Source organism: Bubalus kerabau, chromosome 11, assembly GCF_029407905.1.
Source record: "Bubalus kerabau isolate K-KA32 ecotype Philippines breed swamp buffalo chromosome 11, PCC_UOA_SB_1v2, whole genome shotgun sequence".
Classification (NCBI taxonomy): domain Eukaryota; kingdom Metazoa; phylum Chordata; class Mammalia; order Artiodactyla; family Bovidae; genus Bubalus; species Bubalus kerabau.
Window position 1 is genome coordinate 95,304,474 of NC_073634.1, and position 21,290 is coordinate 95,325,763.

At 55.6% G+C, this 21,290-nt stretch overlaps 1 protein-coding gene across 9 annotated transcripts in view; it reads left to right on the forward strand.

Annotated features, from left to right (window-relative positions):
* The window catches only part of DAB2IP (DAB2 interacting protein), a 212,927-nt gene that overhangs the window by 62,322 nt on the left and 129,315 nt on the right, over nucleotides 1–21,290 (forward strand). The window contains exon 1 of one of the 9 annotated variants that reach the window (XM_055541037.1): nucleotides 12,027–12,706. The exons of 4 other annotated variants lie outside the window; for them this stretch is intronic. In XM_055541037.1, coding sequence (XP_055397012.1) covers nucleotides 12,080–12,706 — 627 coding nt within the window. In that variant the 5' untranslated portion in view covers nucleotides 12,027–12,079. Of the gene's footprint in view, nucleotides 1–12,026; nucleotides 12,707–21,290 lie in introns of those variants that run through there. 4 more of the 9 variants (XM_055541032.1, XM_055541031.1, XM_055541033.1 and 1 more) reach the window with 4 other exon arrangements.

Below are 21,290 nucleotides of genomic sequence, written 5' to 3' on the forward strand. Positions count from 1 at the left end.
GCTGTGAGAGTCCCCAGAGCTCGAGATGGCAGTGACCTGGATGCAGTAGTGGCAGTGGAGACGAGCCGGGTGGACAGACTCAAGCCGGAATGTGGGGCTGGCAAGAATCCGCTTCCTAGAGTCCTGTGCCCTGTGTCGTAGGAGTGGGAATGGTGGGAGCAAAGCCAGGAAGAAGAGAAGTTGGGGAAGGGGGCTGGGGTCATTGTGGCCGAGGAGGGGGAGGTGTTGGGAGTGCTGAGAGGTGACATCGGGGAGGGGTCTGGGGCAGCACCCACTGACCCCCACCCCCACTGGGACTGGAAGCCAACGTCCCAGCCGTCTTGCAACAGGACACCTTTTTACAAATGGCTCTGTCTTCTTTGTGTCTAGATAGGGGCTGACAGGTGAAGTACCTGAGGCCAGGTAAGGGGAGACCATCTGCGGCAGCACAGGGTCACTATTAGGAGCCAGGCTGCTTGAGATCGAGTCTTGGCTGCTTTCTGTGCCTGTAAAATGCGAGAGGAAGAGTGTCCGCCTCTTAGGATTGGGATAAGGACTCACTGAATTAATATGGCCCAGCAGAGACTAAGTGACTGCCGTGGGGTTAATAACTGTGTCCTGTGTGACCTTAGGCAAGGCTCTTCCCTCTCTGGGCCTTGATTTCCCTGGGTTGGTCTTTGCAAACACTCTGGGCAAGGCTCTCTAATCTCATTGTGCCGGCAGTGTCCAGCTCCAGCTCCAGCTCCAAGCTGGCAGTGGTGCCTCCGATGGGACCACGTTCCTTCCAGCCTGTAAGAAGACACCAGGCCTATCGGGGCTGTAAGGGGATATTCTAATCAGCCCACAACCTGGTGAGGTCAAAGGGCGCAGAGACCAGGACAAAGGGAGCCAGTCAGGGCTGCCGCCTGGCCTGAACTGACCTGCTGGGCTCCAGAATCTAGACTGGATTTGGGGAGCCCAGGGAGGGAGGTGGAAGCTGGGAGCTTCACTGTGGGATGGGGATAAACTGTCCTCTGTTCTTAGCCTCCGTTTGCCCCTCTGCACTGTGAGCCTGGGCTTCCCAGGTGGCTCAGCGGTAAAGAATCTGTCTGCTGATACAGGAGAAGCAGGTTTGATCCCTGGGTCAGAAAATCCCCTGGAGAAGAACATGGCAACCCACTCCAGAATTCTTTCCTGAGAAATTCCATGGACAGAGGAGTCTGGCAGGCTACAGTCCATGGGGGGTCACAAAGAGTCAGACACACCTTAGCAACTAAACAACAACAACAGCAATCCCTGCCTGCCTGCCACACACAGGTGCTGAGAAAGGAACAGGCTGCAGTTTGTAAAAGGATACTAACTCAGTTGAAGGGCTAGAGTTCCAGAAGCCTCCACATAGAGCCGGAGGCACCGAGGGAGAGCAGTAGGTAGGTCAGTGTGGGACCTACCCTTACACTGCACCACCCCCTGCTGGTTAAAATGCAGATTTCTGGGCTCTTCCCAGGCCAGCTAAACCAGACCCTCCCCGGTGGGCTGGGCACCTGCATTTTGACATGCGCCCCAGAGGACTGAAATCGCCTTGAAGTCTGAGAGCTGAGGTTCTGCTCGCCCCGCTTCCCACCCAGTGGGGATGGGGCACGGAGGGGATGGGCTTGTCAAAGTCACTCAGCAGACTAGGACCCTGTGCCAGGCCCCCCTGGGGCCCTCGAGGAGCACACCCTGGGAACCCTGGTCCTGCCAGGGCCAAGAAGCATTTTTTTCCCAGGTCCCTGCAGCCCGGTAGGGGGCAGCACCGGCCAGCATCTCCCGAGGGCTCCAGGCTGCTCTGTGGATCTGGCCTGGCAGGGCTTGGAAGGAGCCCCTGCCATAGGGCATGCCTGGGAAGGCAGGTCTGGACATGCACAGGAGGCTGTGTAAGGGGGGGTGGGTACGAGAGAGGGAGTGCCAGCAGGACACAAGAAACACGACGTCAGACAGACCGGGTCTGGAAATCCCTGAAACTGCCTTGCAGTTTGCTGGGGCAGAGGCCACAGGGCAAGGGAAGGCCGTGGGGTCAGAGGGGCTGTGTTGAGACCCCTGTAACCAGACTGCCTCCCCAGGGCTGTCAGTGGGACCAGGATCAAGTCAGGACCCCTCCCTCTGTCCTCTGGGCTTGTCTAATAAAGGTCAGTGAGAGGTCAGCCCACCCCCTCCCCCAAGCCCTGGCATTTTAGCCAGGAGGGTGTGGGAGTGGGACTGATGCCCAAACATGCATCCCAGCCCTCCAGGTGTGCCTGTAACAGCTTCATCTGCTATTGGAAACAGGGAGTAGCTGGGGGCGTCTGGGTGACCTTGGGCAAGTCCCAGGCCCTCTGAGCCATGCTTGGAGAGGGGGTGCACAGTAGATCCCTGAAGGTCTTGTGCAAGGCCTACCTGTGAGAAGGCATCTGCACGTTCAGCATTTCTGAGGACAGGGATCCAGTTCAGTAGTGTGCTCCCTGTCATCCAAGGTATGCTAGATGAGGCTACTTGAGATTTGCTTCTTCCTAGGCCTTTGCTGGGCTTCCTGGGTGGTATTAGTGGTAAAAAGAATCTGGCTGCCAATGCAGGAGACACAGGAGATGTGGGCTCGATGCCTGAGTTGGGAAGATTCCCTGGAGGAGGGCATGGCAATCCACTCCAGTGTTCTCGCCAGGAAAATCCCATGGACAGCAGAGGCGGACATGATTGAAGCAACTGAGCATAGCACAGGCCTTTGCCTGAGGTCCTGGACAGCCCACCCCATCCCAACACACACACACTGTGCTAATCATTAATTACCAGGAGAGACCCACCTGGGGAAAGGGGCAGGTCCCTAACCGTGGCGGGGAACAGGGCACCGATTTCCAGGATGACCTTGACCCCAAACTTTCAGCTATTTCCTGTCTGAGCAGGCACAGAAATTCTAGGACTCCAGCCCTGCCTCCTCTCCCGTGGTGGAATTTCCAGTCAAAATGCTATTCCTTGGGTAGGGGCAGAGCCACATTGTTCCCACTCTCAAGGAGAGTTGAGGGGTGACAGGTTGCAGAAGCTGCATTTAATTCTCACTCTGGATTCCAGCAATGGGCTGGGTGGGATCTCCAGGAAAAGCCATTAAGTGCGAGAACCATGGCTCTGGCACAGCCTGCTCCTCCTCTAGCACCTGCTGGGGCTCCCGTTTCTGTTCCAGATTGAGGACAGAAGCCCTGAGTGTCAGTGTGCACAGGATCTGAAAGACCACCCAGGCAACTCCATTTTCTAGGAGAGGAAACTGGGCCTATGAATGGGAAGGGCCTCGCTCAAAGGCACACAGCAAAGCAAAGGCATGTATTCATTCCTTCATTTCTTCTGCCAGCTCCTGCCTAGAGTCAGGAGTTCCATCCTGACCTCCCAACCAGTCCCAGGCTGCTGTGAGTGAAAGTCGCTCAGTCGTGTCCTGACTCTTTGCAACCCCATGGACTATACAGTCCATGGAATTCTCCAGGCCAGAATAGTGGAGTGGGTAGCCTATCCCTTCTCCAGCAGATCTTCCCGACCCAGGAATCGAACTGGGGTCTCCTGAATCTCAGGCAGATTCTTTACCAACTGAGCTTTCAGGGAAACCCCAAGAAATAAAGAGCTTCCCTGGTGGCTCAGACGGTAAAGCGTCTGTCTACAATGTGAGAGACCTCGGTTCGATCCCTGGGTTGGGAAGATTCCCTGGAGAAGGAAATGGCAACCCATTCCAGTACTCTTGCCTTGAAAATCCCATGGACAGAGGAGCTTGGTGCAGGCTACTATCCATGGGGTCGCAAAGAGTCGAGCATGACTGAGCAACTTCACTTTCACTTTTATAATAGCCAAAGACAAATTATCTCCCCACAAATTTAAAACATGCCCAGGCTGCTGCTTGACAGTAAATCCTGCAGTCCACTGTGCCCATGCCATGCAGAGGAGACCCAGAGAGGCGAAGTACCTTGTCCTTGGTTCCCTTCTTAGAAAAAGAGTGGTGGCTTTGAGCCCAGCTCCCTTCGCTCTGCTCATTCATCAGCTGTTTTCTGAGCGCTGCTGTGTGCACTGGGGACATGCCTGGGACAGGACTAAGGAGGCCCCAGCCCTCATTAAAGTTTGGGGAAAGACAATTAGTGAACAGCCGAATGCTCAGATAAGGCAGTTTCAGGAAGTGATAGTTTAAGAACATAAAACAAGAAAGTGAGATCGGGTGTGGGGATTGGGACAGAGGTACTTGAGAAAAGGTGGCAGGGATCTGATATTTGAGCTGAGGCCTGAATGGCAGGAAGGAGCTGACATCTGAAGGTCTGAGGTTAGAGTGTGAGACAGTGGAACAGCATGTGCAAAAGCCCTGAGCGGGGGCCATGTATGTCCCATTCAAGGCTTGGATGGGTATCCAGTCTTGTCTAGCACCATCTTAGCCAGTGGTTCCTCAAGAAAGCTGCTGGGAAACTTTGAATTCTCCCACTGTGGTTCACAGGCATCTAGCCTAGCCCTAGATTGAAGAAAAAGATTGAAGGCAGGAAAAGAAGATTGGGAAAGATTGAAGGCAGGAGGAGAAGGGGATGACAGAGGATAAGATGGTTGGATGGCATCACGGACTCAATGGACATGAGTTTGAACAAGTTTGGGGAATTGGTGATGGACAGGGAAGCCTGACGTGCCGCAGCCCACAGGGTTGCAAAGAGTCGGACACGACTGAGCGACTGAACTGAACTGAGCCTAGCCCCACCCTGCAGGCCTGCCAAATGGGACCAGCCTCTCCTTTCAGTTGCAGAGGATCAGAGAGGGCTGTGACTCATTCAAAGTCACGCAGCCACACAGCAGACCTGGAGTCCTGATCCTCTGCCTCCCCAGCCAGAGTTCCCTCCTTACCATTCATTCTATTTCTCCCCTTCTGGCGGGGCTGCCTGGGCCTCATCCCTCCTTGGATCTATCTCCCATCTCTTCTCTCTACTCTCACCCTTATGCACCCCATAGAGCCTGCTCCCCAGTCCCCTGCCTCATCCTCTGTTCTGGCCTCACAATTCTATATGCTGCCCCCAGTATATGCCTTGCTGTTTTCCATCTTTGGGTCTTTGCTCATGCTGCCAGCCCCTCTAAGAATATACTCCTCTGCTCTCTGTTCCAACTCCTACTCAGCCTTCTAGCTCAGTCCCAATGGCTCTTCCTCCAGGCAGTCCTCCAGGATTTCTCCCTCCTCCACCTCTACTCAGTGCTGACTCCAGATCAGATGGGCTCAGCCATTTTTCCCATGCTGCCACCATCTCTCCCAGTCAGTTTTACCTCAGGCTTCTAGCTCAGTCCAATGACTCTTCCTCCAGGCAGTCCTCCAGGATTCCTCCCTCCTCCACCTCTACTCAGTGCTGACTCCAGATCAGATGGGCTCAGCCATTTTTCCCACGCTGCCACCATCTCTCCCAGTCAGTTTTACTGAGAGCCTGCTCTGGACCAGTTAATGTGCTGACCAGATCTGACTATCCTGCTCTCAAGGAGCCCACAGATTGGCGAGAAAGAAAATAACCTAGAGGGGCAGATGTCAGCCAGTTTGCCCACAGGGCTTTGGTTCACTATGCTATTTTACCCTCTATAACCCCACAAAGTGTAAGTATCTTCATGCCCATTCCATAGTCGAGGAAACAGAGGCACGGAGAGGTAAAGGTATTAAGCTGAAGTCACACAGCCAAGAAGTGCTGGTTCCTCACTCCAAATCCCATACTCTTGCAGCTCCCTGCTGAGATGGGAGCCTCCTAGAGGCTGGCCACTGGGTGGGTGCATCTGTCCTCCTCAGTGGGATCTGCAGGGATGGCACAAGACCCATCCCCTCCCCCCGGAACCCAGGCCAGTGCCAGCCACGAAGTGGTTCACAGATGACTAGGCAGGCCTGCCTGGAAAGGGAGGGGACTCTCTGACCTCACCCTGGGACCATATGCCACCCCCTCCTGTTGCCCAGTGGGTGCGGAGCTGTCTGGGCCCATCAGCTGGAAGGGGCGGAAGGAGGCCTGAGACCTGGAGCCTTGGCTCCAGGCTGGGCAGGGAGAAAGAGGAGCCATGGGTCCACCTGGAGCTTGGCAGCGTTTCTGGGTCAGGGCAGGAGAGGAAGTACGCAGAGAGAGTCGCTCTGGGCCTGGCCATCTGGGCTGAAATGCCGGCTGCTGGGGTGGGGGTGAGAAGGAGGGGCTGAGGCTGGGGCCTGGAGAGCGAATCCTCTCCTCCCCGGCTACAGACTTGGAGGACCGAGCTGCAGAGCAGTGGGAGTGGAGGCTGGGCACCTGTGGGCAGAATGCGTCAGGCATCTGGGAGGGGTGGTCCAGGTCACTGAGAGGGAAAGGGGGGTCTTAGCATCACTGTTTAAGCCCCAAGGTGGACTAAGCCCCAGCTCCCGTGTGTGACCTTGGGGGAGTCCCTCCCTCCCGTGGCCTCATTCCCCCATCTGCGGGGAGCAATCATGCTCCACCCTGACTGCGGGGGTGGGATGGGCCATCAGACTCTCCATGTGTGGAGAATTGATGCCAGATCCCAGCTTGCAATGAATTAAAGGCAGGCTTCTCCGGGCAAGTGGCTGTCCACAGCTTCCCCGGTTCCATCACCTGCTCTGAGGTTTCCTTCTAACCCCGACCTTCCAGGATTTACAACAGGCTGTTGACATGTACAAGAGAGATGTGTCCTCTTCTTTGGGCTTCTGGAGGTCAGGAGGAAACACCTAGGTGATGGTTTGGGGCTGGAGGAAATTTCTAGATCCCAATGGGATCCATGGAGGTGGATTAGCAGAGATAACTTGTCTTAACATGTGACACCTGGGGCCCAGAGATGTCAAGGGACCTTCTTGGAGTCACACAGGGCCCAAAGAAACACAGTGACCCTGCCCACTGGCCTTTCACCCCCTTAGAGCTCTGCCTCTTGCAAGGGCTCAGCCCAGTTTTGGATGACTTGATTTCAAAAAAACACTCACAGTACCCGAGGCCCTAATCTGTGTGTGTTCCAATATCCACGCTTGATTGGTCCCCTAGTTCTGACTGTGTTGAGCAGGGCAGGGCCATCTAAGCCTGGGGTCATCATAGCCCTGACTGGGCCATTTTTTATGAAGGATGTCATTAACTTTGTTGATGGCTTTAGGGAGGAAGTCCAGAGGCTGGTGGAGGTGGTGGACAGCTGGTTGGGCCTCGAGCACTTGAGCGTGACCTCTCAGGCTTGTCTGCCCCTCCTGCCGTGTTGGTGATACCCAGTTCCAGCCTCCCCCATCTGAATGAAGGTGCTACTCGTGGTCCAGCCATATTCCCGGATGAGCAGTGGACACAGGAAGCCGTCATTGCCTGTCAGACAGGCTGCCTCCCGGGGCAGAGACCCATGACCTCAACCATGAATTTCCCCCACAGCACCCTCTTTCCCACCCTGCCCAGGGCTCCAGCGACTCAGAGATTGGGGCTGGCCTGGGAGGCGGATGTATGCTGGGCTGCCTGGCTGGGGACTTCCCCTGGTCACTACTGCGCACCCTCGTCCCGACAGGAAATCTGACAGGTCTGAACCCTCCAGACACCCATTGTGTGGAGCCTGGCGTGGGCTCCAGTGTTTCCCCTGTAAGGATTCCATCCCTTCTTGCCTCCTCCTTGCCTAAGCTGGTTTTTAAGGAAAGTTCCAGGCTGTTGCCCCTCCTCCATCTTGGCATAAAGTCCTGCTCAATCTTAAGACCTTTGCTCTTTCCAGCCTGCTTGAGTTCACATCCTGACTCCTAGTGCAAGCTGTGTGACCTTAGGGGAATTACTTACCCTCTCTGTGCCACCAATATTTTCTGTAAAATGAAGGTGGTGACCATCAAATGAGATAATGTGCATAGCTAAAGTAGTAGTAAGTGCTGAATACAGTTTATTGCTATTAAATCCAAACTTCACCCTCAGACAAACTTGTAGTCTTCCTGTGTTAGAGGTCTCTGGCTCTGGTTCCCTCCAGGCGTGAGCATCTCTCCTCCCTGAGTGGAATCCAGTGTGAGATAATGTTTGTTGTTGCTGTTTTTTCCTGGACAACATGGCCCTTCTGAAAAGACCAGGCCCTCCTGCTTTGCTGTGTGCTGTGCTCCATCGCTTCACTCGTGTCTGAGTCTTTGTGACCCCATGGACTGTAGCCTGCCAGGCTTCTCTGTCCGTGGGATTCTCCAGGCTAGAATACTGGGGTGGGTTGCCATGCCCTCCTCCAGGGGATCTTGCCGACCCAGGGATCGAACCCGCATCTCTTATGTCTCCTGCGTTGGCAGGCAGGTTCTTTACCACTAGCGCCACCTGGGAAGCCCGTTAGTTGAAGAATGGGTGATCTATCCTTACACGGGAGGAAACACAGTCCCGGATGGGCAATTTAAGGCTTTCCAGAGGGTAATTCTGATTGTATGCTGTGTTCTCCTTCCTCACACGACTGTAAATCTGACAGTCCAGTAAGATGTGAGGCTGCACTGGGCTGTCCCCTCTCTGCCTCTGAGCCCACCTGACCCAGCCCTGGCCTGGCCTGCACTTGACCTGGACTTCCAGCCCAGCAGGATGCTATTCCCCTCCAGACCACTGGATCCTGATGGTCCTGTGCCCACATGGGGAATTCTTCATGTCCATCCTTCTCTGGTCTTCTCCTGTGTCCTCACTCTTCAAACCTGACCGGTAGGGTGTGGCAAGGGTGGAGAGAGTCAGGTTGCTTTGATGAGGTGATGTCTGAGCTGGGTCCTGAGGAATGAGGAGAGTTCGCCAGGTGGGAGCAGAAGGGAGACCTTCATGGCAGCCATGTGGCCATCAGGGCAGAGGCTGGAGCCTTTGGAGGCTGAAGCCTTTGGAGGCTGAGAGCAGATAAATCAGAGTGTCTGGCATGGGTTGGCGTGCAGAGGGATGGGGCTGGCTGCTTTGTGACAGCTTGGTCCTTTGTGGTACTCTGGGAGTTCACTTTTGGGGGCTTTTGAGGGATGATGAAGGTGATGTGCGGTCAGGTTGGATCTGACTTAACTAGCTCCCATCCCCTTGGCTGGCACTTACTAAACATGCAGATTTCCAGGCTTCATCCAGACCCACTGAATCATGCATCTTGGAGGAACCTCAGAAATACACATGTTTAACTAGCTGGGCCATTTGAGGGCTGGAGGCAACGGAGGCTGCAGCCTTGAACACCACCCAAAACAGCATGTGGGGCAGTTCAGCAGACCCTTTGGAGGCAGGACTGTGGTGGGAGAACAAGACCACTGAGGGACTACAGCCTGCAGGGCCCCTGGCTCACCGGTCGGAAGGGTCTGGGGAGCCCTTGCTGGCCGGGGCTTCCCCCTGAAGGAAGGTCTGTGGCATGAAGTGGTGGTGGTATGAGGGGGGGCATTTTTAGGTTCCCCCCCTCCAGTCTGGGCAGTCTCTGGAATGCAGCTGCTTCTGTTTGAAGGGAGGAGGCCACAGGGGCAGCAGGAGGGGGTAGATGGCTTGCTCCACAGCGGGATTGATTCCAGATGCTCTACTGGGTGTGCAGGGAGCAGGCTTTGTCTGCCTGGGGGTCCTGGACCTCCTCTCTCACCTCCCACCCTGCCCCTCCCCTACTCAGCCGCCCAGCTGGCATCTTCTTGGTACTCATCTCAGGCCTAAGGAGATGTTCGGCTTGGATGCCTGGCAATGCCCACTCCATCCCAAGGCCAGAAATGCAAAAGCTCCTCCCTCCATGAGGCAGATAGGTTAGGAGTCTGTAACTTCTCCTTGTAGGCAGGGAAACGGAGGCACAGAGATGGACTTGAGAGCCCAAGCAAAGCAGAGTTGACGCCAGACCTTTGGAGCCCAGCTGTGTTTACAGATGAGATCCTGAAGTCCCCCCTCAGCACACACTCTTCTAAATCTGCTAGTTGGGGGTCCCAGACCGAGACCCACTCGTCCCAGCCTAAATCAGCTTCATCACTTGATCAGTCTCTCCTCTCCTTCAGGAAAGCTAGAAACTGGCTAGAACCTGGGAATTCCTGTTTTGGGGGGGAACTGGGCCAAATGACTCTTGTCCCCATCCTGAGCTGGACCTCCTGGGAGTCCTCCTCCCCTCAAAACTAGTGGGCCTGGCTGCAGAAGTTATTCTTTCTGGAAATGCCAAGGTGTGGGTAGGTGGCTGCAGGAGCCCCAGAAGAATGGGAAGGGTCCAAACTGGATGTCCTGGAGGAGGCTCTAGAACCTGGCCCAGCTCTCCATGGAAGATAGTATTGCTCTACCCGGGGGCCTCTGCATTTGTAAAAGAGGCTCCTGGTAATGTGTGCTATTGCAAATGAGCTAGAGCAGTGCTTTAGCCAAAGGAGGCTAATGGGGGTCCTTGCAGCCCTTGTGGTTTCCCATCTTCCCCAGGGATTGGCCAGAGCTCTGGGAGAGAGGCCAGGGGAGTTGATGGCTTCTGACAACCCAGACAGGGTTTGGAGGAGCAATACCCCTTCGGCCCCTCCCCCCTGGTCCTGGGAAGGCGCCTGGCTTCCAGCTGTGATCCAGGCTTCTCCTGACCTGGGGGCCCTCCCTCCTGGCTGAGGGAGCAAGGGAGGGGGTCTCCTTTGTGAGGTGCAAAACCTGGTCTGGATTCCCGCTGACCGCCCCACCCCCTCCAGGGCCCCACCTTTTCAGCTGTGCTGGAGGAAGCCATCCAGACTACCTCAGGCCCCCCATGGGACTCTCCCACCAACACACCCCTAGGACTACTTGTCAGAGTCTTGTCTGAGGTCCTTTGTCTCTGTCACTGAGGCAGGTAGCTCTCCCTGCCAGGGCCTCAGTTTCCCCTTCTGTACTTGAGGGATTGGAGTTTAGGCAGATGGTTATGAGGATAATTTTAAAAATAAATGCTGCTACAGAGGCAAGGCGGTATAGAGAGAGATACTCCCACAAATGGCCAGGGTGGCCAGGGAAGGCTGCAGGAGGTGGGCCCTAGAATAATGGCCAAGCAGAGAAAAGTCGGTAGGAGGCCAGTCCCTTGTTTGTGTGTGTGTGTGCAAAGTGTGTGCTAAGTCGCTTCAGTCGTGTCTGACTCTTTGCGACCCCATGGACTGTAGTCTGCCAGGCTCCTCTGCCCATGGGATTCTCCAGGCAAGAATACTGGAATGGGTTGCCACCTCCCCCTCCAGGGGTTCCTCCTGACCCAGGGATGGGACCCATGTCTCTTATGAGTAAAGAGGCGTGAGAAGCAGGGGAAGAACAGAGGTGAGGCTGGGGTGGTTTGAGGGGAACTAGATCACTGGAGGCTCAAATGCTAAAGAAGCTTCTTTGCACTTGTGGCTTTGGGATTCCGGGGAGCTATGGATGGTTCTTGAGCTGGGGAGTGCCTGACTTGGAGGCTTTCAGCAGGATGCCATAGAGGGAGCCTCAGTTTCCATCCCTGCAGTGGGGTAGGGATGGTTCTGCCCTGGCCGCAGCCCTGCCAGAACTGCTGTAAATGCCCAGCGAGGGAGACCTCACAGCATCTGAGGTGTTTCACTCGGGAGAGGGTTTAGATCAAAGGCTGCCCTTGTGTCTCAGCTGGTAAAGAATCCGCCTGCAATGCGGGAGACCTGGGTTGGGAAGATCCCCTGGAGAAGGAAAAGGCTACCCACTCCAGTATTCTGGCCTGGAGAATTCCATGGACTGTATAGTCCATGGGGTCGCAATGAGTCAGACATGACTGAGTGACTTTCACTTTCACTTTAAATCAAAGGGACAAAATGTTCAGATTTGGCAAAGCCCCCACGGATACATAGGTGTTCATTCTGTTCTCTCTAGATTTTGTGAGCTTGAAATACACACCCTAATTGTAAATATATAAAAGTAATACATATATCAAACGGAACGATTTTTAAAAGAACAGATGAATGTCCTGCCTGAAGTGAAGTGGAAGTGAAGTGTTAGTTGCTCAGTCTGCCCGACTCTTTGTGGCCCCATGGTCTATGGCCCTCCAGGCTCCTCTGTCCATGGGATTCTCCAGGCAGGAATACCAGAGTGGGTAGCCATGCCCTTCTCCAGGGGATTTTCCCAGACCAGGGATCGAACCCGTATCTACTGCATGCGCAGGAGGATTCTTTACCTTTTGGGCCACAAGAGAAGGCTTTCTGCCTGGCGGGGCCCCTGGTGTGTCAGGGGGTGTGTTTGTGGGACGGTGCTCAGCCCAGGGAGCCTGGTGTAGAAACCAACCCTGCGGCATGGGCCTCATTCGAACCCCAATCGAAGGTGACCAGTTCGAGAGCAGGTGCCCGCCTGGTCGCCTTGGGTGCGCCCTGCCCCGTGCGGAGAGAGGACACACGCGGGTGCCTATACCCGCCGTCGGAGTGGGGCGCCGCGGGCTCCCAGAGGTCCGGCCTCAAGCTCTCAGGGTCGATGACCCTCCTGGGGACCCGCCTGGGGTCCCAGGCACTCCGGCCCGCCTGGCCCCGCCGACTCCAGGCCGGGATTTCTCCCGCACTGACTTTCCGGGCCGGTGCCAGCCCGGCCTCCCGGTCCCCGGCCCCCGCGGCGGGGCCGGCTGCTCCGCGGAGGGCGGGAGCGGGAGGAGGAGTTTGAGCGACTTTGTGGGGCAGCCTTGGCCTCGGCGGCGGCCGCAGCGGCGCGCGGGAGAACGCGGGGACGCCCGCCGGGCCGGCCGGAGCGGGCGATGGGGCCCTTGTGAGCGCGCCCAGGCCCGGCCCGGTGCCCGGCGGGCGGCAGCATGTCCGCGGGCGGCGGCGCCAGGAAGAGCACCGGGAGGCCCTCCTACTACTACCGGCTGCTCAGGCGACCCCGGCTGCAGCGACAGAGGAGCCGCTCCCGCAGCCGGACTCGGCCCGCCAGGGGTAGGCGCCACCCCGACCCCTGACCCCCGGGTCCTCCCTAGCGCCCGGCTCACCGCCGGGCGCCCTGGGGTGCCTGGGACCCCGGGTCCTCCTGCTGTCGATTTACCCGGACCCTCTCACCCGCCCCCTGTGGTTGCCCCTTACTGTGTCTATTTGTTCCCCATTCCCCCGCTTCTCCCCATCCACCACGCTGGGGGTGGGGGAGTCGGGGATGGGGGAAACTGAGGCTTGGGGGTCTCCTCTTGCCAAGGGCAGGCAAAGTGGAGATCACAGTTCAGCCTCTCACCTCTGACCCCCAGTTTGGACCTCTGCGCCTCAGTTTATTCAGTAGCGGTGGGGGGGGATGGAGTCACCCTGAGGGGTTCTGGCTCAGGTTCTGGCTCTCCCCAGGCTCGCAGGACCCTGCCCTCTCAGCCTACCCTCCCTCCAACCCCATCGTGGCTCCTCTGGGACTTAACCAGGACTCCACCATCTCTTGAGTGGAGGGACACATGGGTGGAACTCCGGGGTCCTATTCCAGGGGTCCTTGGCTCCAAAGGAGTGGTGGCTTGTAACATCTGTCCAGGACCTCTCTGAGTGGGTGGGCGAGGGTGGGCGCCACCTCCTTTGAAAGGAGTTTCTCTCTTTCAAGGCCAGGAGGCAAGACACAGAGGGGGGAGGTGCAAGCAGCATTTTCTTTTTCCAGTAACAGGATCCTCAGCTGGAAAGGCGTGTGATCCAGGGGGCTGGGTGGGGGCCGGGACTTCCTTCCCTGGCTGGGTAGAAGGGAGTGGGGAGGCCCCCCTGGAAGGAGGAGGCCTTCAAAAGGGCCCTGGGTAGGTTGGAGTCCCTGGCAGAGGCTCAGGCCCACGGAGGTGCCCATGGGTGGGAAGAAGGTGGGTGGGGGAGTTGGGAGTACCTAATGGATACCTGGGCTGTGTTTACACCATTGGGTTATCTTGGGAATCCGGAAGGCTGGCCCAGTGCCCAGCCTGACCCAGAGGAGTTTGAGCAAATCTGTGCTTGGCATATGGTCAAGTGCCCCCTGCTTCGGGCTCTGGTTTTGTGGCCTGGACCCTGTGGTTGCCCAGAACCTCAGTTTTCTCATCAGTGAGAGGATAAGTCAGGCAGGCAGGCAGTACAAGTTCATCTGCCTCCCCAGGAATGGGGAAGACTTTTCCCACAGTCAGGGCTCAGCAGCAATGCACGGGGCTTCCTCAGGAAGTGGTGAGTTCCTGAGGTAGTGAGTTCCCCGTGCGTGGAAGGGTTCAAGCTGAGGCTGGGAATGCATATGCACGTGTGTTCTGGGAATTCAGTCTTCAAGCGTCTCCCAAGGCTTGTGATCTCCTCCCCCTTGCCTTCCTTGAAGAGGTCCCTGACTGCTCCCTCCCTCCAACCTGGCCCTGGGCCACCAGACATCTGGGCTCAAGCACTGTGATGCTGGACAAGGTTTGTCATTTTTCTCAGCTTCCTGGGCTGTCAAAGGGGGCTGGTAGTACATGGAAGATTTGGGGAGAAATGGGTTCAGGTTGTAAGAAGCAGGAGCTGTACAGATGCCCCGGCAAGCTCAGGTCACCAGCAAGCTCAGGGCACCTCCTGCACCCACCCCACCCCACCCCTGCCTCATGCCCTCTGTGACCTTCCCTTCACTCTTGACCTCAGCCCAGCTCTAGTCCCGCGGGCACAGAGAGGATCAGAAGCTCCCCCTCCTGCTTAGCCAACTGAGCAGGAGACAATCAATGCATGTCTGGCCATTGCCTGAGCCCCAGCTCCCAGGCTCGCTTGTGTGAGAGCCCCAGCCAAGCACCCAGCCTGCAGGGAGGCTGGAGGAGACTGTTCCAGAACAGAAGTTACATCTGGGGAAATCAGGGAGAAGTTCCCAGAGGAGGTGACATTTGGACTGAGTCTCACCACCTTGCTGGAGTTTCCTTTGGCAGAGGGAGTGGTTGAGTCAGATGGGAGTTCAAGCCCCAGGTCTGCACAAAGCCATCCTTTGGCCAGTTACCTCTCAGCCTCAGTGGCCTTGTCTGGTAAATGGAGGTGATGATGGCAGGGTTGTTTAAGGACTGAGGGCAGGAAATATTGGGCTGGCCCAAAAACTTGTTCGGGTTTTTCCATAAGATGTGATGGGAAAACCCAAATGAACTTTTTGGCCAACCCCATACATGGAAAGCTAGAAGCCTGTGCTGCTTAGGACTCGGGCCACAATTGATGTGGTGTGAGCTGTGGATGTCCTTACTCTGGACAGAGCAGCAGTCCTTACTCTTACAGAACAGAGCAAGTCTTATCCGTAAGTAAGTCCTTATCCTTACAGAGCAGAGTAAGTAAGGATGTCCTTACTCTGGACACAGTGCAAAGACGGAGAGTTGGAAAATGTCTTGGTATGGTGGCTGAGATGGTAAAGAGTCTGCCTGCAATGCTGGAGACCTGGGTTCGATCTCTGGGTCGGGAAGATCCCCTGGAGAAGGAAATGGCAACCCACTCTAATATTCTTGCCGGGAAAATTCCATAGATGAAGGAGCCTGGCGGGCTACAGTCCATGGGGTCGCAAAGTCAGACACAACTAACTTTACTTTACTTTATTGTGGGCGGAATTCATCCTGGGGTGGCAGAGGGCGTGCATTGGTTAGAGGGGATAGTGGGGAACAGTAGTTGGGGCCTGATTACAGGCCCTTGAGCGATGTGGAATCATGGGTGGGAGCAGGGTAAGAGGTGGAGCTACCCGGCTGGGGGACAAACCTGCCTCCAGTAAACTCCCAGATCCCTGACTATGCCTCCAGGACCACCTCTCCCCCTGAGGATAGCACCCCCACCCAGGTGGGGACTCTTGCTGGGGGAGCCATCCCGAGGCCTTGAGCTCATTCTTTGTGACCTCAGGCCTCAACCTCCCCCTCTGCGGGGGCAGGTGGGGGTGGGGGGGTTGGTCCCACGGTGGTGACATCATCAGGTCCCCAAGCATCCCAGCCCTGATCTGACCCTTGCTTCACACCCATTCCGGCATCTGCCACCAGCAAGGAAGGACAATGACCGAGAACTCAGATGTGTGTTTGTTCAGAAACAGGAAGGAACAGGGGAGAGTTGGCAGGTGGTGGTGACCCAGCTGGGCCTGGCCAGGGGAAGCGTTGTGACCAGTCTGCCACCCGTCTGCCCACCGCCCCCACTGTCTCTCTGAAGTGGCTGGCAGGGAGCTCCCTGCAGGCTCAAGAGGAAGACTTTGTCTCTGGCGGGGCTGCCAGTGAGGGACAGTGTCTGCAGCCCCCAATGGTGTGACCACATCAGGGCACTAAGCGAGGTTCTTCCCTTTGCTGGGCCCTGAATCCTCAGGAGAGGCAGAGTGAATCTGTTGTTGGTGGGGCTGGGGCACGAAGTTTGATGATGGCCGGAGGCAGGGTGGAAATGGTGACGCTGGCGTGGCGAGGGTCATCTGGCTACTTTACACTGGACCTTGTGGCCCAGCCCACTTGAAGGCTGGGTGTGACCCATGAATTTGAGGGGGTCCTGCCACCCAAAGTATGTCACCAAGCCAGGGTACTTCCCACCTACTCCCACCAAGGTCAAGATAAGCTTTGTCTGTCTGAGCTACTTGTACCCCCGGGAAAACTTGCATTTCCCCCCTGCGTGAATAAAGTTCGCCCATTCACTCAGCTAGCTAACACGGCTTGAGCACCTACTATATGCTGGGAATGGGGCCACACGGGGAGGAATTGCACAGGCTCCCAGCCTTTGACAAGCTCCCAGTCAGTTGGGGAGGCTGGCTTGTTGAGCTGCCATGGGGCAGCGAGTCCTTTTTGGGGCACAGGGCAGCGGGTCGTGGGAAATGAGCTCGGATCAGCCATGAGCTAGTTACGTTAACTAGGCACATCCCAGGGCCTTAGTTTCCCCATCTGTCAGTTGGAGCTAATCCTGTCCTGTTGCCTCCACGTGTCAGGAGGCCTCTTCGAGTGCCCATCCCTGTACTCAGGGGAGGTTCTTTTCTTTATGTCTTCATCTGAGTTTTTCCAGGCATCCAGACACATGCCAGGCCCTGCCTGGGCGCTGTAGTCTTGGCCCATGTTTTCTCCTTAGATGGTCAGTTCCTTTGCCACGCCCCCCACACACCCCATGGCATGGGCCTCTGCCTTGCTTGCTGTGTGCTTCTCCTCCCCTCCACCTGGGGGTCTTTCCTGCTAAGCTATGCCGGAGTCAGTGAGAGGGGCCTCGGGAGGGGACTCCCAGGAGTGCCCCAGCACCCCCCGAGGAATGCAGGCAGGAGGACCTCTCAAAGGTGCCTGGGAGGACTGGGGCTGATCCCCTGAGGTGGTGGTCCCCTCCCAGGACTTAGAAGTTGGCAGCTGAGTGATCCAACCCCTGGGGTCCAGAGGGAGATAGTGAGGCACAGAGGGGCCACCTTCACAGAGTGGGGTATGAAACCCCAGTAAGGTGGCAACGTGGTTGGGGGGGTTGCTGGTTTGAAGAATCTGCTTCCTAACTGGGAGCAATGGTTAGAGAGGTGCCCGAGTGCCACCAGAGGGAAAGATGGGTGCTGGGACCACTTCTGGGGACCCTGGCTTCAGGGAGACCTACTGCGAGGCCCCTGGGCAGCCCTGAGAACAGCCTTGGTGGGGGCTGCTTGTACCTTGTGGTCCCCTTGGTCTTTAAATGTCCATGCAGGGGCCCCCAGCTTGGCTGAGACCACTGAGATTGTGCACATACCCCTTTCTGCCTTGTTTCTCCTTTTGTTCCTGCCGAGACATCCCTCCTTTGAGGAGGTTGGCCCCGGCTTCCCCAGGCCCTCCTCACCTTGGCATGCCCCAGGTCCTGGGAGCTTCACTCCTCCTCATGACAGGTAATAAAGTTCCAATGACTTCTGTCTGCTGAATGCCTGCTCTGTGTTGACAGTGGGCTTAACTCGGTTATTTGCCTTATTTAATGCTCACAACAGCACTGTGAGATGGATACTGGCATTATTCTCATGTTTTAGGTGAGGAAACCGTGTCCCAGAGAGTGGGATGGGAGCCTTGGCCACCTTCAGGCAGCTCAGAAAGAGTGGAGCCCAGCTGTGCCTCACTGCACATCCTGAGCCTGTGAACACACCACCTTGTTCCTCCTTAGGCAGATCCTTCTGAGGTCAGGCCTCGGTTTTGATAAGGCCACTACCCCCTCCTCCTATCTGATTTGCACAGTCAACAACTCTACTGAGTGTTCACGTCCATCCTGGCCATAATTCAGGAGGGAGGCAGGGGAGTGACCCCATTGGCATCTGTGTGTGGGGGGCGGGGTCAACCTTCCTGGTCGGCCTCTCTGTGCCTTGGATGAGTCAGGCCATTCCCCAGGCCCAGTCTCTTCCCCTGTCCCCACCCCTGCTCCCATTCATGCCTGCCAACCATGTCCTTTCCCTGGGCAGGTCACAGGTCTTACAGCCTCCACCCTGTTTTTCCACTGAGTTCCTTTGTGCTGAGGGCTTAGCATCTCTTGAGGTGAGGTCCGTGGAGACAGGCAGGTAGTTTGAGGCCCACTTCCCCAAGCTGTCTAGGCTCTTGAGGGAGGCCAGAGGCCCCAGTGCATCCACTGGAATGTTAGCTTCTTGGTCTTTGTGTTTCTGGCCCATCCTCCTCACCTCTAATAACAAGGAAGAAAATAGCTTCCTTTTCCCCACCTGACCATCTGCCAGGTCTGGTGCTTAGAGCTTCACCTGACCTTCTCCTTTTAATTTTCCAACCCTCCTAGAGGTTGGGGTCATCACCATCACTTCCCTTTGCCAGGTGAGGAAACGATCTCAGGGTGTGGAGGAAGAGGCCAGGTTCAAACTAAGGCCCCTGGCCTCCTGAGCTCATGCTTAGAAGCAGACTTCAGTGGGTCAGGATGGAGCTCTGATTGCCGGGCCCCCCTGTCTCTGGCTCAGTGCATTCAGTACTTCTTGAGACCTGGTGACACAGACATGGCCCCAGAGCGTGCTTTGCTTAGCTGCTGATGGGGGAGGTTGGAGGGATTGATCCTGGCCGTCTCTTGCAGCTCCAGCCCTGGGAGCTAACTGTTCCCCATGACAGCTGTGGAAACTGAGGCTCAGAGAGCCAAGGCCCCTTGCCCGAGGTTATGTAAAGATGTTAACGTGATCCATGTCTGAAATCCACACTCGTTGCCTCCTATTTCGGTATTGATTTTGTTTGTTGCTTAAGATTGGCGTGGATAGGGAACTTCCTTGGGGGGGTGGTCAAGTGGTGAAGACTCTGTGCTTCCAATGCTGGGGGTGCGGGTTCAATCCCCATTTAGAGAACTAAGATCCTGCATGCCATGCGGTGCAGCAAAAACATAAAAATAAATTAAAAAATTAAAAAAAAAAAAGATTAGCCCAGATGGAGACATTGAGGCAGCTGGGTCTTCTTGGTGGCAGCGGGGGAAGAGGGGTTGAATTCCTGTGTAACTTGACACAAACGTGCTCACGTACCGAACCTCATACGTGTTATGCTTTGAAATGACATGTAGCCTTTTGGCTATTTTTAAAAGAAAAGCAATGGCTGTGATATTTCCCCTGCACCTTCCTCTTGAGGCCACTTGGTTAAATGTCAGGAAAGGGAGAGTATTTCCTGGTCAGGAACATTCAGAGCTTGCGGGGAGCTGAAGTTTTGTTTTCTGTTAAGTAGGTGTTTGGGGAGTCAGTTCCCAATCTCCCCCGTCCCACCCCCGCCTGCCTGCCGTTTCTCTGGGAAGGTTGTGTTTGACAGTTGCTGGGAGGAGGGTTTTGAGAGGGAACAGCGGAGATGCCCGCGCGTGGAGTGGCAGGGTGGTTATTTTTAGCCGTCCCCATCCAGTAGAGGCATTTCAGCGTTTGTTCAATATTTAATTATCCATCTGAAACTGGCCCACGTGGCCTTGAGTTTGGAAGCGGTTCTCTGTGCTGTGGTTTCCTCTGATTGCATAAATAAGGAAGCGAGGGGAATCTCAATAGCCCTCCAAATAATACGAATGAAAAAAAATTAAAAAAGAGTAGACTCGGTGCTCAGGAAAGGACGGGCTTGGTTCCGCAGTCTAGACAGACCACCTGTATGTTAGCAGAAAAGCTGAGCCCGTGAGGACGCCGACCACGTCCTTGGAAACGCAGCCGTGCTTGGTCTCTGAATCCCAGACTCCACAGCTGCCTGGGTTTTTCTTTGGGATGGGCTCTCCCCCCGCCTCTACTAGGTTCCTGTGTTGACTTTGACAGCTGCCAGGTACCCGAGAGGAGGTTTGGGGATTTTGGTTTTGGAAGTCTTGTTAGCTTTTATTTCCCTTCTCTGTTCTTCCTGACAGACAGGAGAGCTCTGTCGGCATCTGGGCTGTGTTATTTCTTTCTTCTTGGCCCTTAGAGGTGATGTGTTGACACGGCTGTGAAATGGAAAAGGCAGAGCCCAGGGAGGAAGGTGTGGGGGTATGAGGGCTTGCCTGCTCCCCTGGGACTCTGGTGCGTGAGGGGAACAGAAGGGAGAGGAAGAAAGCTGTGCCAGAGGGAGCTAGACAGCCAACGATGGGCCTCCTTTTGGTGTCCTTTGGCTTGGGGGTTTGTAGAACTTGGATTTAGAGGTTGGAAATCAATAAATCAGCAATCTGGGCTAGTCTTAGGGAAAAGGTGTGTTTTTTTTTTTTTAAATCCGTTTATGTCTCTATCCTAGGGCTTCCCTGGTAGCTCAGCTGGTAAAGAATCTGCCTGCAATGCAGGAGATCCCAGTTCGATTCCTGGGTGGGGAAGATCCCCTGGAGAAAGGGATAGGATACCTACTCCAGTATTCTTGGGCTTCCCTGGTGGCTCAGCTGGTAAAGAATCCGCCTGCATTGGGGAAGACCTGGATTCGATCCCTGGGTGGGGAAGATCCCCTAGAGAAGGAACAGCTATCCACTCCAGTATTCTGGCCTGGAGAATTCCATGGACTGTACAGTCCATGGGGTCACAAAGAGTCGGACACGACTGAGCAAATTTCACTTTCACTTTTCACTTATATCTCTATTCTGGGGACTGGGTTTGGCTCAGGAGTATGGCCAGGGTGGGAGTCCTCCTGAGTGCACCATAAATGCTGTGTAACCTCTGGGCTCAGAAGTACTTTGAATAAGTAGATGTGAAGCAACGTAGGGTATCATTATAGGCTGGGTGAGTTGTCGTTATCTGTTCATTCAAAGCCTGAGGGGTTAATTGTAGCTCTGTTAGGGCTGATCTAGAAATAAAATGTGATGCCTGTGGGGATCGGAACCATCCAGATGGTTCCTTGGCATTCTCTCCCCCCCCAGAGGCTGCTACAAGTGTTACTTGTACTTGTTCAGAGCAGCAGAGCTTTAGTGAGCCACCTACTGTTCGCAAGCCCTGTGCCAGGGGCTTCCATAGAGCGTACAGTCAGCCCCCACCCACAGGAAGCCGGGCCTAAGGGGAAGGTGGTCCGGTAAGCGGGTTAGCAGATGGTGTGACTGGAAGGGCAGGCAGGGCCTTGAATGGTGAGCCAAGAGGCTGGAACTCCCCCGTGGCGGGCCAGAGGGACTGAGAGGGAGAATTCTGGAAATAACAGTCATTATAACAGCATCAGCTTTCCCTTTTCGAGTACCCTGTGCAGGTGTCCGCTTCTAAGTTCTTCATGTGCAGTATTTCATTAAGTCCTCATTCTCA